Source organism: Cimex lectularius, unplaced genomic scaffold (genome assembly GCF_000648675.2).
Source record: "Cimex lectularius strain Harlan isolate CLEC.00 unplaced genomic scaffold, Clec_2.1 scaffold342, whole genome shotgun sequence".
NCBI lineage: Eukaryota > Metazoa > Arthropoda > Insecta > Hemiptera > Cimicidae > Cimex > Cimex lectularius.
Genome location: NW_019392927.1, coordinates 249,351 through 262,500, shown reverse-complemented (window position 1 = coordinate 262,500; position 13,150 = coordinate 249,351). Strand labels below are relative to the sequence as shown.

Genomic DNA, 13,150 nt, shown 5'->3' with positions numbered 1-13,150 from the left:
TTAAAACAAACTAGGACTCTTGTCCTCATCGCTCTCTTGAAACGCAAAGTTCGAGGAGGGACAAAAACAAAGCAGATTTTTAGAAATTATTTATTCAATCTTGCTTAAAATGTGTGGTGTTTACGACACTGAGACATACACGAGACACGATAATGACACATCTACACGATAATTACACATCTACACAGAAAACAAACGCTCTGAGCCCTGAAGATGACTTCAATAAAGATCGAAACGTTGGCACGATAAAGTAAACGTTTTTCGAAAACCTACGTCACACCAGACCGCATCTCATGATCTCCAAATAATCTTATTTAAAATTTAAAAAAAAACATAATGAATGACAAAATAATTTTAACACCCAGTAGGATGCACCTTTCTCCAGCCCAGTAAGCGTTCGATTTGGAAGGTCGTAGAGGCTACGAACATCTTGAGAAAATTTCTTTCTTCCCATTCTTCTTGGATAGTGCGTTTCATCTTTTCTGTGTTCTGGAACTTCCAGCCTCCTATAAACAGCCTTCACATATCCCCTAAGAGATTCAATTATAGTAAACTCAGGAGTCCTATGGGCTGGCCATTCCAAAACTTCATCTTTATTTTTGAAAAAAAAGAAGAAGTTTTTACCACTTTTGCCGTATGAACAATATGTCCAACTGAAGGACATATTCACATGGTATTGTATTTGTTGTATTGGTCCTTATTATTTGATTTTTTATTGATTCTAGATATTGCATACTGTTCTACTAGCCACTCCATATCATCATACTTCCTTTACTTACTAGTCTTTTGGAAAATAACCACTTCTTCCTTTACGAGGTCGTGGAAATAATATGCTCAAACAGCCTCAGTCCGTTGAGCCGTCGTTACATCTGAAAATAGAAGTCTTCTCTATGCCTCTGCTTAAACTGCTCAAAAATGAATAGGGATAATTGAAATTTATTCTTATTGTATTTATTTTAATTAAATTAACCGATATATTCTTGTTAGTGGGATAAAACAAAATAGAAAATACAAACCGAAAACAAATGCTAATCCTCATTTTTTATAACGGATTTACCAAAGATTACTCGTTTTGTAAACAAACGCCTTTTCTCGTCTTTTCTCCATTTTAATACAGCTGTATTCTATTTAACCATAGAAAGACATTACCTTGAACCATCATTTCGCAATATTGTGAGAATAATCAATAAGTCATAGAGGTCACCTGCAAGTTGATATCGCAGAGTCAGTTGGCGTTTTTCAATGCTTGGTCTCCCGAGCTTCAGCCCGATTCTGAAAGACTGGAAGTGCCAATAGGAGGCATGGTAATGGATCTCAGTGCATTACGACGCTAGGGGAGGACAGAAATATTGGTCCGTTGAAAGACGGAACCCTTTACATAGTGCCTGCCAGATCCTAAATGAAGTACAAGATGTTTTGGCAAAGCTTTTATCAACGATTACGATTCGTTTATGGGAAGTTGGCCTCACATGGTACACCACTTTGAGACGACCACCAACAGCACGCCACCAGCAACCCGGAAAATATGATGCAGTGAGTGCCTAGAAGACAGCACCAATTGGAAGTTTGTTATGTTTACTGATAAGTCAAGTTTCTGTCTGTGTAGGGACAGCAGGCGCAGAAGTGTCTACCGGGAACGTGCATACAATGCTCCAGTACGTTCTCTACAGAGCAGTTTGGAGGAGGCGGTGTAATGGTCTGTATTGAGATATACACTGGAAGACGAACTGGACTCCATATTGTTGAAGGCAATCTCACCGCAGTCCAAGAAATATACAGGAATACTTCCATCAAACCAGCGATCTCTTTGGCATGGATTTTCGATTTCTGGGTGACAACTGACTCATCATAGAGGCAGGGTTGTTACTCAATGTTTAGAAAACATGGGAATTTCCCATCTGTACCTTCCCCCATTGTCTCCAAACCTCAATCTCATTGAGCACATGTGGGATACGTTGCAGAGAACACCTTTCGATCATCCGCAGCCAGTTAATCTGCAACATCTGAGTGCAGCGTTGCAGCATCTATGGAGTGGAATTCCTTAGGAAATTAGTGACATCCTTATTAACAGTATGACTAACAGGTGCACAGTGGTTTTTGCTAACAGAGGATATTATACACGGTATCATTTGTTTAAAAAATTGATTGTGTCATTAAACAAAATTATTGTATTAAAACCTTTTATTTCGTTATTTTTTCAAAAATCCCACAATTAAATTTGCCTTTAGTAAAAACATAATTTCTAATAACTCTTAATGCAATTTATAATGCAAATACAGTAAAAATGCTAGGGAAAGTAAATACTACAAAATTGGCAATACCACTATTAATTTTTGAGCAGTTTAGTAGATAGGTAAACTGTTTATGGCTTCCTTATTAACTTTATTTAGTGCAGTATCCATTTCATTTTCTTCTAGATGTGCGTGGCATCATTTATGACCCTCTTTACGTTTTTAATGTTGGTTTATACTCCAGTTCTTTGTGCGATTTGCCGAGCTGTCAAACAGGAATTTGAAGCATTCTCAAAATTTTTATTCGGAACATTTTCTTTATCGTGCCAACGTTTCGATCTGTATGGAGATCATCTACAGGGCCTGGGATTTATACACATTGTTTGAATTTTACAAATACATGTAGGATGTGGAAAAAAATTGAATTTATACAATGCTAATAATTTACAAATACCTAAATGTATTTGTAAAATGCTACCATTGTATAAATTCAATTTTTTATCTAAAATTTACTAGCATTGTATAAATTCATTTTTTTAACCTAAAATTTTCTAGCATTGATAAATTCATTTTTTTAATCTAAACTTTTCATGTGTGTACAAGTATAAACATGTATTTGTAAAATTCAAACAATGTTTATATCAATAAACAATGCTGAAGATGATCTCAATAAAGATCGAAACGTTGGTACGATAAAGAAAATGTTTTTCTAAAACCTACGTCACACCAGACCGCATCTCACGATCCCCGAATGATCAATGACTACCGGTCACTAAACATCACAAATTCTCAAAATTGCTCGTTTTTCATCCCTGGTTAAGACAGATGGTCCTCTTGGTATTTTCTCCTTTCTGTAGTCTTCTGGATTATTTAGATAGATAGATAATTTCCTACTTCATCCTATGTTTTTCGATAATTACAAACGCTAACATGGATAGTAGCAACAAGCTGAGTTTCATAACTTACTGCACAATTGAATTTTTTACAAAGAACAGGTGTGCTATCTTTTTGTTCCACTAAAAAGTCAATATTTATTATTATTTCCCGGGATTCAAATTTTATTGACAATTAAGTAACAAAATTCAGTTGAAATTTAGTTGAAAAAGTCATTTTTGTAATAAAATAACAATGAAATGAAATACTTGGGTGGGTTAGCTTTTTGTTCCGGAATTTATGAAGAGTTTACATTTTTGTAGGAAAATCTATTCCGTCCTGTTGAAGATATTTATATAACATTTCCCCGTTTTTTTAAGTTATTGATACATCCCAGGATAACGTGATTTGCATCGTCGGTTATTCTTGTGTCACATTCACACCCCACGTTGTCAAAGATACCAATTTTGGCCAGGTGGTATGGCAGCTGGTTGTAGCTAAAACGCAGCCCGTATATTGTTGTAAAGATTTTTCTCTGCACGGCCATGCTAGACCTACAAAATCACACAAATAACAAAATCAAGTTCAATAGCATAACTTCATTATATATAGCAGAAAGCATGACTTCCAGCTATGAAGCCAACTGCTAGATGTAGTTGACATAAGCAATACGATAAATGTCAACTGACGAAAGGTCTCTACTACACCAACGTTCAACTTATCATATACAATACATCCTGGTATCATAATAATATTCGATTGTAAGGGAAGACATTTCGCGATACAGTGCATTTATCCTACCATAATTGTTTTTAAAATATAACCGATTGTAAGTTTGCTTAAAAAAATTCAAATTAGGTCAAAATATTTGTCTATTGTAAGTAATTAAGCTTAATAAACAAACGAAACAAAATTCTTTGGCCGGGTTGTTTTTGATTTTCGATTCCAGCTTGTGTATAAATTACGTAAGATTTTTGACCAAATTATTATTAATTTGTTTTTGACGTTATTTTTTGTGAGTTAACAATCTTGTTAAATTGTGATGCTTGGCTTGTTGACGAAGCGTTACCGGCAGCTAATATCGATCATCACTTGGTTCACAAGTTCCATCTCTCTTCTTCCTGGTCAGTAGCTTTATTTTTTCTGATAAATTTTCTATTGACTAGCAATATCATTCTTACAGCCTCATAAAATAGTTGTTTTACAGAGTAACCGACTTTTGGCTATTCATTAATCTTCTTTTTTTTTAATAAATAAAATCTAATTTGATAACTCATGACAGATTTGGTCCAACATAAAAATCTTTGTAAGATTAAAAATAAAATAAGGTGAAATGTTTATGAAATTTGTTGGAAATACACATATATCAGACGGACTCAGGCTATTAGACATGTACGAAGTTTCTTACGGCTTTTTATGATAAATACGATGAGAAAAAATGTTATCGTTCGAATTAGAGTCAAAGTATAAGAAAATATAATGTCAAAGGTCAAAGCTATCGTTTCCTGGTTTGTTCTCAAGATTTCCACAACCGACTATCGAAAGGGTGACTACTTCGAGATAAGGAAAAATCATAATGACGAGAATTCATTTGTATTGCGCATTGATTGTCTTGATGAACTTTTGTTGCTATGATATAACGAAAAAGAATAGAACGACAAACACATCTGACAAATAAATCAAGGGTAAGAACAAAATGTCCGGAAACGACCGAGATTCATTACGCAGACAGAAAAAACATCACAAAAAGACAATAGTCAAAATTTTATGTCTTCAAAGTACGTCATAAACCACAAATGGCCTATCAAATAAAGCAATTACTCCTCTATATACGGGTTATACAATATACATAATAGATTGTACTTTTTCTTCAGATGGGACATGTCATCGTGACGTCCATCAGCTTAATTTGGGTCTTGCTGACCATTGTGGCGACCCTGTCGGTCTTCTCTGCTCTGTTCAGCCCAAAATGGCTCATCGGACCTCAGAGGATCGTTTCTGGTAAGTGATTAATCATGTCACATACTTAGTTATTCTTAATATCTGACGAACATAAAAAAAATGGTGAGTGCAGTGGATGATCTCTGACTTTATTGAATTATGAACGTCACCTTCGTAAATAATGTAACTAGAAAAGTTTGTACGATCTCTTCAGCTACCAAAGATGTTAACTTGTAAGTCCTCAGTCAAACATTCTTATAAGTTAAACCCTTAGGAAATTTGGACGTATGTTTTGACAAAAGCTAATGAAAATCTATAAATTGTGTTTATTGCTTTTTGAAGAGAACGGCGTGCCTGTGGCGACTAACACACCGACTGTGGGCGTGTTCAACAGGTGCACAAGGTTGAACCATACAAAAAACTGCGCAGTATTCGCCATCGATGGACTTTCAACGGATTCCAACGTCTTTCCGACCATGTGGAAGCTGTCACTTGTGTTTTTCACCCTGGGCCTCACCGTCATGGCCTTCACTGCTATGGCTGCCCTCCTTAGCTGCTGTATCCAAAGTGTCTACAAGAAGAGCATCTTCACCGTCACCGGAAGCGTTCAGGCACTCGCAGGTGAGTGAAGCCTTAAAAATTAGTTGTTCTCAGTAGTTCACTGTTTTAAAATACTGTTATAAAGATTATTTTCGTACTCTCATTGTTTAGAAATGAATGGATAGTGAAATAATGTGTAATTCACAATAATTTAATAGTCCATTTTTTCTTACGTACATTTTATAATAAAAAAAATTAATTCTCACATCTTGAAATTTTTTACTTTCATATTACACCTAATCATGTGCTAATGACAGAATGTAAAATTCCTGTTATACAGGAGGGCTTAACATCCAAATACCAAAAAAATAAATAAAATTAAATAAAATCAAATAAAAAATAAATAAATAAAATAAAGTAAAAAATAAATAATTAAGTGAAGTTGGTGTGATTCAAATATCATAGGCACAATTTTATGACCCAATTTGAATTTAAATATCTGCACTATTCATTTATAGACATGGGAAAAAGGAACAGCCCTGCCTCAATGAACGCTCAGATAAGGGTTGATGAGATAACAAGGTCCTAAGCGGTCGTACATTGCCCTCTTCTTTATCACAATAACTATTTTCTTTTTTCGGCTATTTTCCTAATGAAAAATCAATTCCAAGCATTCGGTTTTCAGGGCTTTTTTACGTTCTTGGAATCGTGATGTACGCTGCTGGATGGGGAAGCAACAGAGTGATCAGGCTGTGTGGCGCAGAGGCGCAACCTTTTTACCTTGGGGACTGTTCAATTGGTAAAAGAACTAATAAAAGATTGAGTTTGATTTTTTAAAATAAATTCCATTTCAGGCTGGTCCATCTACCTAGCGGTGTTTGGTATACTCTTAACACTTCTAACAGCAAGCATCTCTGTTTATGCAGAGAAGACTACATCAAGTGACAAAGTTTGCAGACATGTCGAGAAAGGGGATACCCTCGTCTGTTTGCTCTAGGTAGTGTTTAAAAAAATCAAGTATTTCAATAAAACATAAATTTTATTAAAATGATATATATATAAATAATATACACATAGATACAGCCTAATCTAATTAAACTACTTCTTTTCCCAGACAAGGAATTTGTTGTTTGCCGGCAAGTCATGTTGGTTTTTGAGGTGAAGGCCGTTTGTGATCGCCAAAGGCTTGAGCTCCTTTTCGATGTCTCTCAGTCCCCATGAGGGGTCCCTTTCTCGCAGCATCTTGTCAAAGTTTACATTGCTCTCGGGTGTAATCTGCCCATTTACCGCATAAGGGCCATATGTAAACAAATAACCACCAGGTTTCAAGAGGTAGCTGCTTCCCTTGAAAAGGCCTGTAAATAAACGATATATTAACCAAAGGATATTTTTTAAATTTACGCTTATGTACATTATAATTATTTATATATTATCTTTTTTTAACTGTAGTTAAATGTAATTAATTTTTAATTTATTATAATTATTTACATACTATTAATTTTATGTTTTAAAAATAATTGCATTGTATTCTTGAATATTCCCAATGAACTTATGATATTTCATCAATTACACCTTGATCCATGTTTATGATATATATCAATAATAATGATGAATTTCCTAGAAACATTATGCTATCAAAATTTAAGAAAAAATATAAATTTTAGCGGAATGCTTGCTCTCATTATAAATTTTAATCTGAGACTTTAAGAACTAAGTGTATTTTATGCATTTTATTGTAAGTGAATATGACCAAATGTTGCTATTTTATTATAGCTGCTAGATGCATGAAATAAATATATTTCACTTAGTGTTTTATTCAATCTTCAAATGTACCTTCTATTCATGAATGAAAGTTTCTTTAAAATCTACCAGCCAGTACATTTAACATTTTGAATTTTTTTTGCAGCTTGTGCATTGTGAGATAATTACCTTCAGTGCACGCCCACTCTGAGATGTGAATCAGGTTGATGTTGAGGATGTAGTCAAGCGAATTCGGTTTAAGAGTGCCATTAATCCAAGTATCGACTGGAGTGCGCACATCAAGGAAATGAGGCTCTTTGATATTTTTCAACGAGCTGTCCTTTCTGTAAACCTTGATGCTGTTCAACGATGATGATTCGAACTCCGTCGGTTGGAAAACAATTTTAGGGAAATGAGGCGCAAAATGGACCGCATGCTGACCAGAGCCGGAGGAAACCTCAAGAAGCGAGCCTTCCTTTGATGTGTCAATGTATTGCTTGAGTGCGTCGAGTATTGGCTCTTTGTTGCGATCAGCAGCCGGATGCTTGTGCTTCACCATCTGTTCCTTTAAGCTAGACATTTTAAAACAAAAAAACAAAGTTTGTCTTACATTCTTCTTTAAAAACCTTTTTAACAATTTAATTTTTTATCAGACATTTTTCATAAGTGGACTTTTATACATACTTTAGATATGACTCATGAGAAGACATCCTTACGATTAGCCTTTTGATGGCTTTTTCCCATATAAATTTATCTAATAAATAATAAATAAATATTTATTAATCACGCCAAACTTATTTAATTATCAAAATAAAACAAACATAAAATCCTAACTGAAATAATATTCACGGACTGTTATATTTAAATACCATTCCTAACTTAATATTTTATCAAGCAGTAAATAAAATAAATTTTTTATCAAAAGATTTTATAGGGACAAAACGTGAACACAATCAAACAATAATTACCAATAACTAATAAAAACTTGTCAGAAATGTAAAAACCATCTGAAAATCTTTGTTGGTAAAAACTATATTATCTATAGAACAGAATAGAAAATATTTTATTCGCATTCTTGGTGCCATACAAAGGGAAACATATCATAATGGAGAACAATATTCAGTAAGTCAAAGTATTTGAGCTGGTCAGCAGGAGTATTAAGAACAGAAGAAAAATAAAACATAACATGACATATTATTAAATAATGAAAAACATCACTTATATCAATTCTTTCTCAACACTGACGTACAATATATGTTGATGAATGAACGTAAAATAAAACAAAACCCTCAAACTTAAACATAGTTCACTTATTTGGAAATTGTGAGATACGGTCAGAAGTGACGTAGGTTTCAGAAAAACATTTTCTTTATCGTGCAACGTTTCGATCTTTTATTGAGATCATCTTCAGGGCCTGGGATTTATACACATTGTGTGAATTTTACAAATACATGTAGGATGTGGAAAAAAATTATGAGTATACAATGCTAGAAAAAAATTTTTAATCTAAAATTTTCTACCATTGTATAATTCATAATTTTTTCCACATCCTAAATGCATTTGTAAAATGCTAGCATTGTATACATTTTTTTAATCTAAAATCTTCTAGCATTGTATAAATTCATTTTTTTATCTAAAATTTTCTAGCATTGTATAAATTCATTTTTTTTTTATCTAAAATTTTCTAGCATTGTATAAATTCATTTTTTTATCTAAAATTTTCTAGCATTGTATAAATTCATTTTTTTTTAATCTAAAATTTTCTAGCAATGTATAAATTCATTTTTTTAATCTAAAATTGTCTAGCATTGTATAAATTCATTTTTTTTTATCTAAAATTTTCTAGCATTGTATAACTTCATAATTTTTTTTCCACACCCTACATGTATTTGTAAAATTCACACAATGTGTATAAATTCCAGGCCCTGAAGATGATCTCAATAAAGATCGAAACGTTGGCACGATAAAGAAAAAGTATTTCTGAAACCTACGTCACACCAGACCGCATCTCACGATTTCCAAATAATCATAAACTAACTATCACTAATCGCCACACATAGTTAAATTATTTAAGGTTTTTTAATGTTTAAACATAACATAGATTTAATTAATTAAACAAAACAGTTTAAATACATTAGAAAACAATCAAACTCTGGTTTTAAAATTTTTAAAGAAAATCAATGAGTACAATATTCTTTAAGGCTAGATATGCTTTAATAATTGGTCTTATTACATAACAAAAAACTGTGTGCAATTTAAAGAACAATTTTAGTACAAAGTACATGGTTAACTTTAGTCATTAAACAATTAAAATTAAATCTAGTCAAATACAACCAATTTGGTGAATCATAAATAAAATTATTTCTATATGCAAAAGTAAAAGTTTTTAATAAATAACTTGTCTAAATTCAAAACTTGTATTTTATAATACAGATGAAGTTTTTGTTAAATATAATTTTTCTTAAAGAATTTACTACAATTTTTATTGATTTCTGATTTATAAAAGTTCAAATCTGCGAAGTTGAACCTATCCTATCATTCTGTAAACAAAACAAATCAAATTTTGGGTGACAATAGCAAAACCAAATAGGTGTACTAGTAAGAACCTTGGTAGTTAATACTAAATCCCATTTTCTTTCTTTTGCATGATGTCAAAAAATGAAAAACGTACAACTTTAAACAAAAAATACGCAAGAAAAGCCAATTTTAAATTTTTCAATACCTTAAGACAAAATTACCTGATAAATGGCTAATAATTGTGACTAGTAACTAAATTACACGTTCCATTTTCATCCCTATTGAAAATAAAACTTTTTTATAACAAATTTTTATACACAAAAGAAATTAAACTTTGGTGACAATTACAAAAACCGAATTAGCATATAGCAAGTACCAAGTAGTATAACCTTGGGAGCTAATATTAAATCCCATATTCTTCTTTTGCAACAACTGAAAACATACAAATTTATACAAAATATACTCAAGAAAAGCCAATTTTGAATATTTCACTGCGTTACATCAACATTATCTGATCAGTGGCTAATAATTCCATCTAGTAATTAAATTACAACTTTACTTTTCATTAATATCTACAAATACTGAATTTTGTTCATTCAACTTTAAACAAGGCATAAAAAAGAAAAGCAAATTCACTAACTTATGTCAAAATTACCTGATTATAAATAATTGAGTTTAATAAGTAAATTGCAAAATTAAGTTTCAGCCCTATATACAAATACTGATAAAAGTAACTAAACTTTTGTGAAGACTGCAAAAAACGAATTAGGAATAAGTCAGTCCATGGCATGTAATCAGATATTTGCAATCTTGTTTGTTAAAGTATTAAGCTTTTCAACTTTGTACTATGACTTATATAATTCATCGATTAAAAAAAATATATGTATTAATACTAGCTTACATTTGACACATATGAATGTGAGATTTTTTAATAGTTTTCATATGAAAGGGATATTTTTAATAGTTTTTTATGTTAAATGGTTTAAGTACTTAACTTTGAAAAGCAACGTTTGGCGTTGGGGTGATTCTAGAACATCAGGACAGCCAGAATTTATTCGACAATCACTCCAATATCCTAAATTAGTCAAAAATGAATAGGGATATTTGTAATTTATTCTTATCCTATTAATTTTAATTAAATTAACTGATATATTATTGTTAGTTGTATAAAACAAAATAGAAAATTCAAACCAAAAACAAATAAATATTATTTCTCATTTGTAATAACAGATTTATTTAAGAATAGAAAACATGAAGTTTACTCATTTTGTAAACAAATATTTTTTCTGATCTTTTCTCTATTTCAATTCAGTTTTCTCTTTAACCATGGGCAGACATCATTTTGAACCAGATGAACCAGAAGTTCGCAATATTATTGTGAGAATGAGTCATAGAAGTCACCAGCAAGTGGATATCGCAGAGGCAGTTGGTTTCTCAATGCGAGGTCATTGGCTTTAGCCCGATTCCGAGAGACTGTAAGTGCCAACAGGAGGCCTGGTAGTGTATCTCAGCGCAATACGATGCTAAGGGAGGACAGAAGTATTGTCATTGATGCAAGACGCCCTTTCCATAGTGCCACCAGATCCTAAATGAAGGACAAGACGTTTTGGCAATCAACCCAAACTATTCGTAATCATTTTTGAGAAGTTAGCCTCACACCGTATGCCCCTTTGAGACGACCTGCAGCAACAACCTCACAAGCAACTCAGGAGAATATGGTGCAGTGAGCATCTAGAAGAGAACATGAATTGGAATGCTGTTATGTACTCTGATGAGTTAACACCCCAGTTCATGCTCCCTTCAATGCAGTTTGGACTATGCGGTGAAATGGTCCGGGCTGGGATTTACACTGGAGGACTAAGTAAACTCCATATTGTTAAAGGTAACCTCAACATAGTCTATTAAGCCCAAGAAATTATCAAGGAATATGTCTTTCAAACCAGATCTCATTGCCAAGGATTTTCAATTTCTAGATGGCAATGCCAGACCTCATAGAGGCAGAGTTGTTCATGAATGTTTGGAAAGTCTGAGATTTCCCATTTACCCCTTCCTCCATTGTCCTCATACCTCAATCCCATTGAGCACATATCGAATGCGTTGAATCGAGAAGGCTTTTCAATCACCATCCGCAGCCAATTGACCAGCAACAAATGAGTGTAGCATTGCAACATCTATGGAGTGAAACTCCTTATAAAATTAGTGAACCTTATTAACAGTATGATTAACAGGTGCACAGAAGTGTTAGCTAACAGAGGACATTACACACGATATTACTTGTTTAAAAAAATTATTGTGTCCAATGTGTGGTGATTAGTGACAGTTAGTCGATGATTATTCGAAAATCGTGAGATGCGGTTTGGTGTGATGTTGCTGTTGGTGAGATGGTGTCATTCTTGTGTGTCGTGTGGCACTCTCAACACGACATGCAACAATGGCACAATTACGCAGAAAACAAACACTTTGAGCCCTGAAGATGACCTCAATAAAGATTGAAACGTTGGCACGATAAAGAAAAGGTTTTTCTGAAACCTACATCGCACCAGACCGCATCTCACGATTTTCGAATAATTGTGACCAATAAACAAGATTATGGAATTAAAACCTTTTATTTTGTTATTTTTTAAAATCACAATTAAATTTTTCTTCAGTAAAAACATAATTTCTGATCAATTTTAATGCAATTTATAATAAAAATAAAAAAAAAACTTTAAAATTGGCAATATCTCTATTCATTTTTCAGCTGTTGTGTCAACCTGTTGATCCATAACTAGGGCTTTGGCTCGTAGACTTAAAAAGAAGTTTGTTGTTGAAAGACCAAGTTACCAGTTAAGGTATTTTGTAAGGATTTGGTTAAGGACAGACAGTTTTAAAATCAGAGATTCAAAGAATATAAAAATTGTTTATTCACACGAGATTCTAGTGGTTTGCCTTTTTTTAAGAGACAGCTACGTAGAGCTATTTCCTTAAATATTAGTCTAGTGTACAAGTGGTTAGATAAAAAAAATGAGTTAAATAGTACGAAATAGGCTGAAAAATCGATCAACACTCACCTCTCAACGCGATACTGGACAACATTAATCCGAAGGCCGCAAACGGGTGGGGATCTATCAGATAAAGCTAATTAAAGCTATGTCAATGTCAAGATTCGAGTTTTGACTTTTGTCAAAAGTCAAATTGATTCATAAATGAAGTTCACGAGGTTACATTTCGGTTTCAAAACATGGAACCACACGTTCACCACCTAGATCAATAAATAGGATAATGTCCGTTTCATGTTCAATAGATGATAAATTGGTGGATAATTTTTG

General features: G+C 32.9%; 2 protein-coding genes across 5 annotated transcripts in view; one reads left to right on the top strand and one right to left on the bottom strand.

Moving 5' to 3' along the window:
• The window catches only part of LOC106661075 (LHFPL tetraspan subfamily member 2a protein), an 18,025-nt gene extending 10,625 nt beyond the window's left edge, over positions 1 to 7,400 (top strand). For both annotated transcript variants that reach the window (XM_024229345.1, XM_014384209.2), the window contains 5 exons: positions 4,979 to 5,105; positions 5,388 to 5,666; positions 6,271 to 6,384; positions 6,440 to 6,582; positions 6,700 to 7,400. In XM_024229345.1, coding sequence (XP_024085113.1) covers positions 4,979 to 5,105; positions 5,388 to 5,666; positions 6,271 to 6,384; positions 6,440 to 6,582 — 663 coding nt within the window. In that variant the 3' untranslated portion in view covers positions 6,700 to 7,400. The remainder of the gene's footprint in view (positions 1 to 4,978; positions 5,106 to 5,387; positions 5,667 to 6,270; positions 6,385 to 6,439; positions 6,583 to 6,699) is intronic.
• On the bottom strand, positions 6,606 to 13,047 carry LOC106661074 (methyltransferase-like 26). Of its 3 annotated transcripts, XM_014384207.2 has the most exons (5): positions 12,893 to 13,023; positions 10,837 to 10,917; positions 8,010 to 8,079; positions 7,515 to 7,897; positions 6,606 to 6,940 (listed from the first exon to the last, which is right to left on the bottom strand). In XM_014384207.2, the coding sequence occupies exons 1-5, from the start codon at positions 12,915 to 12,917 to the stop codon at positions 6,684 to 6,686; spliced, it is 816 nt and encodes a 271-aa protein (XP_014239693.1). In that variant the 5' UTR covers positions 12,918 to 13,023; the 3' UTR covers positions 6,606 to 6,683. The 3 variants fall into 3 exon arrangements, with proteins under 3 accessions (XP_014239693.1, XP_014239694.1, XP_024085112.1); XM_014384208.1 differs by lacking the exon at positions 10,837 to 10,917 and having other exon boundaries at positions 12,893 to 13,044; XM_024229344.1 differs by lacking the exons at positions 8,010 to 8,079; positions 10,837 to 10,917 and having other exon boundaries at positions 12,893 to 13,047.
• Positions 13,048 to 13,150: the final 103 nt, after the last annotated feature.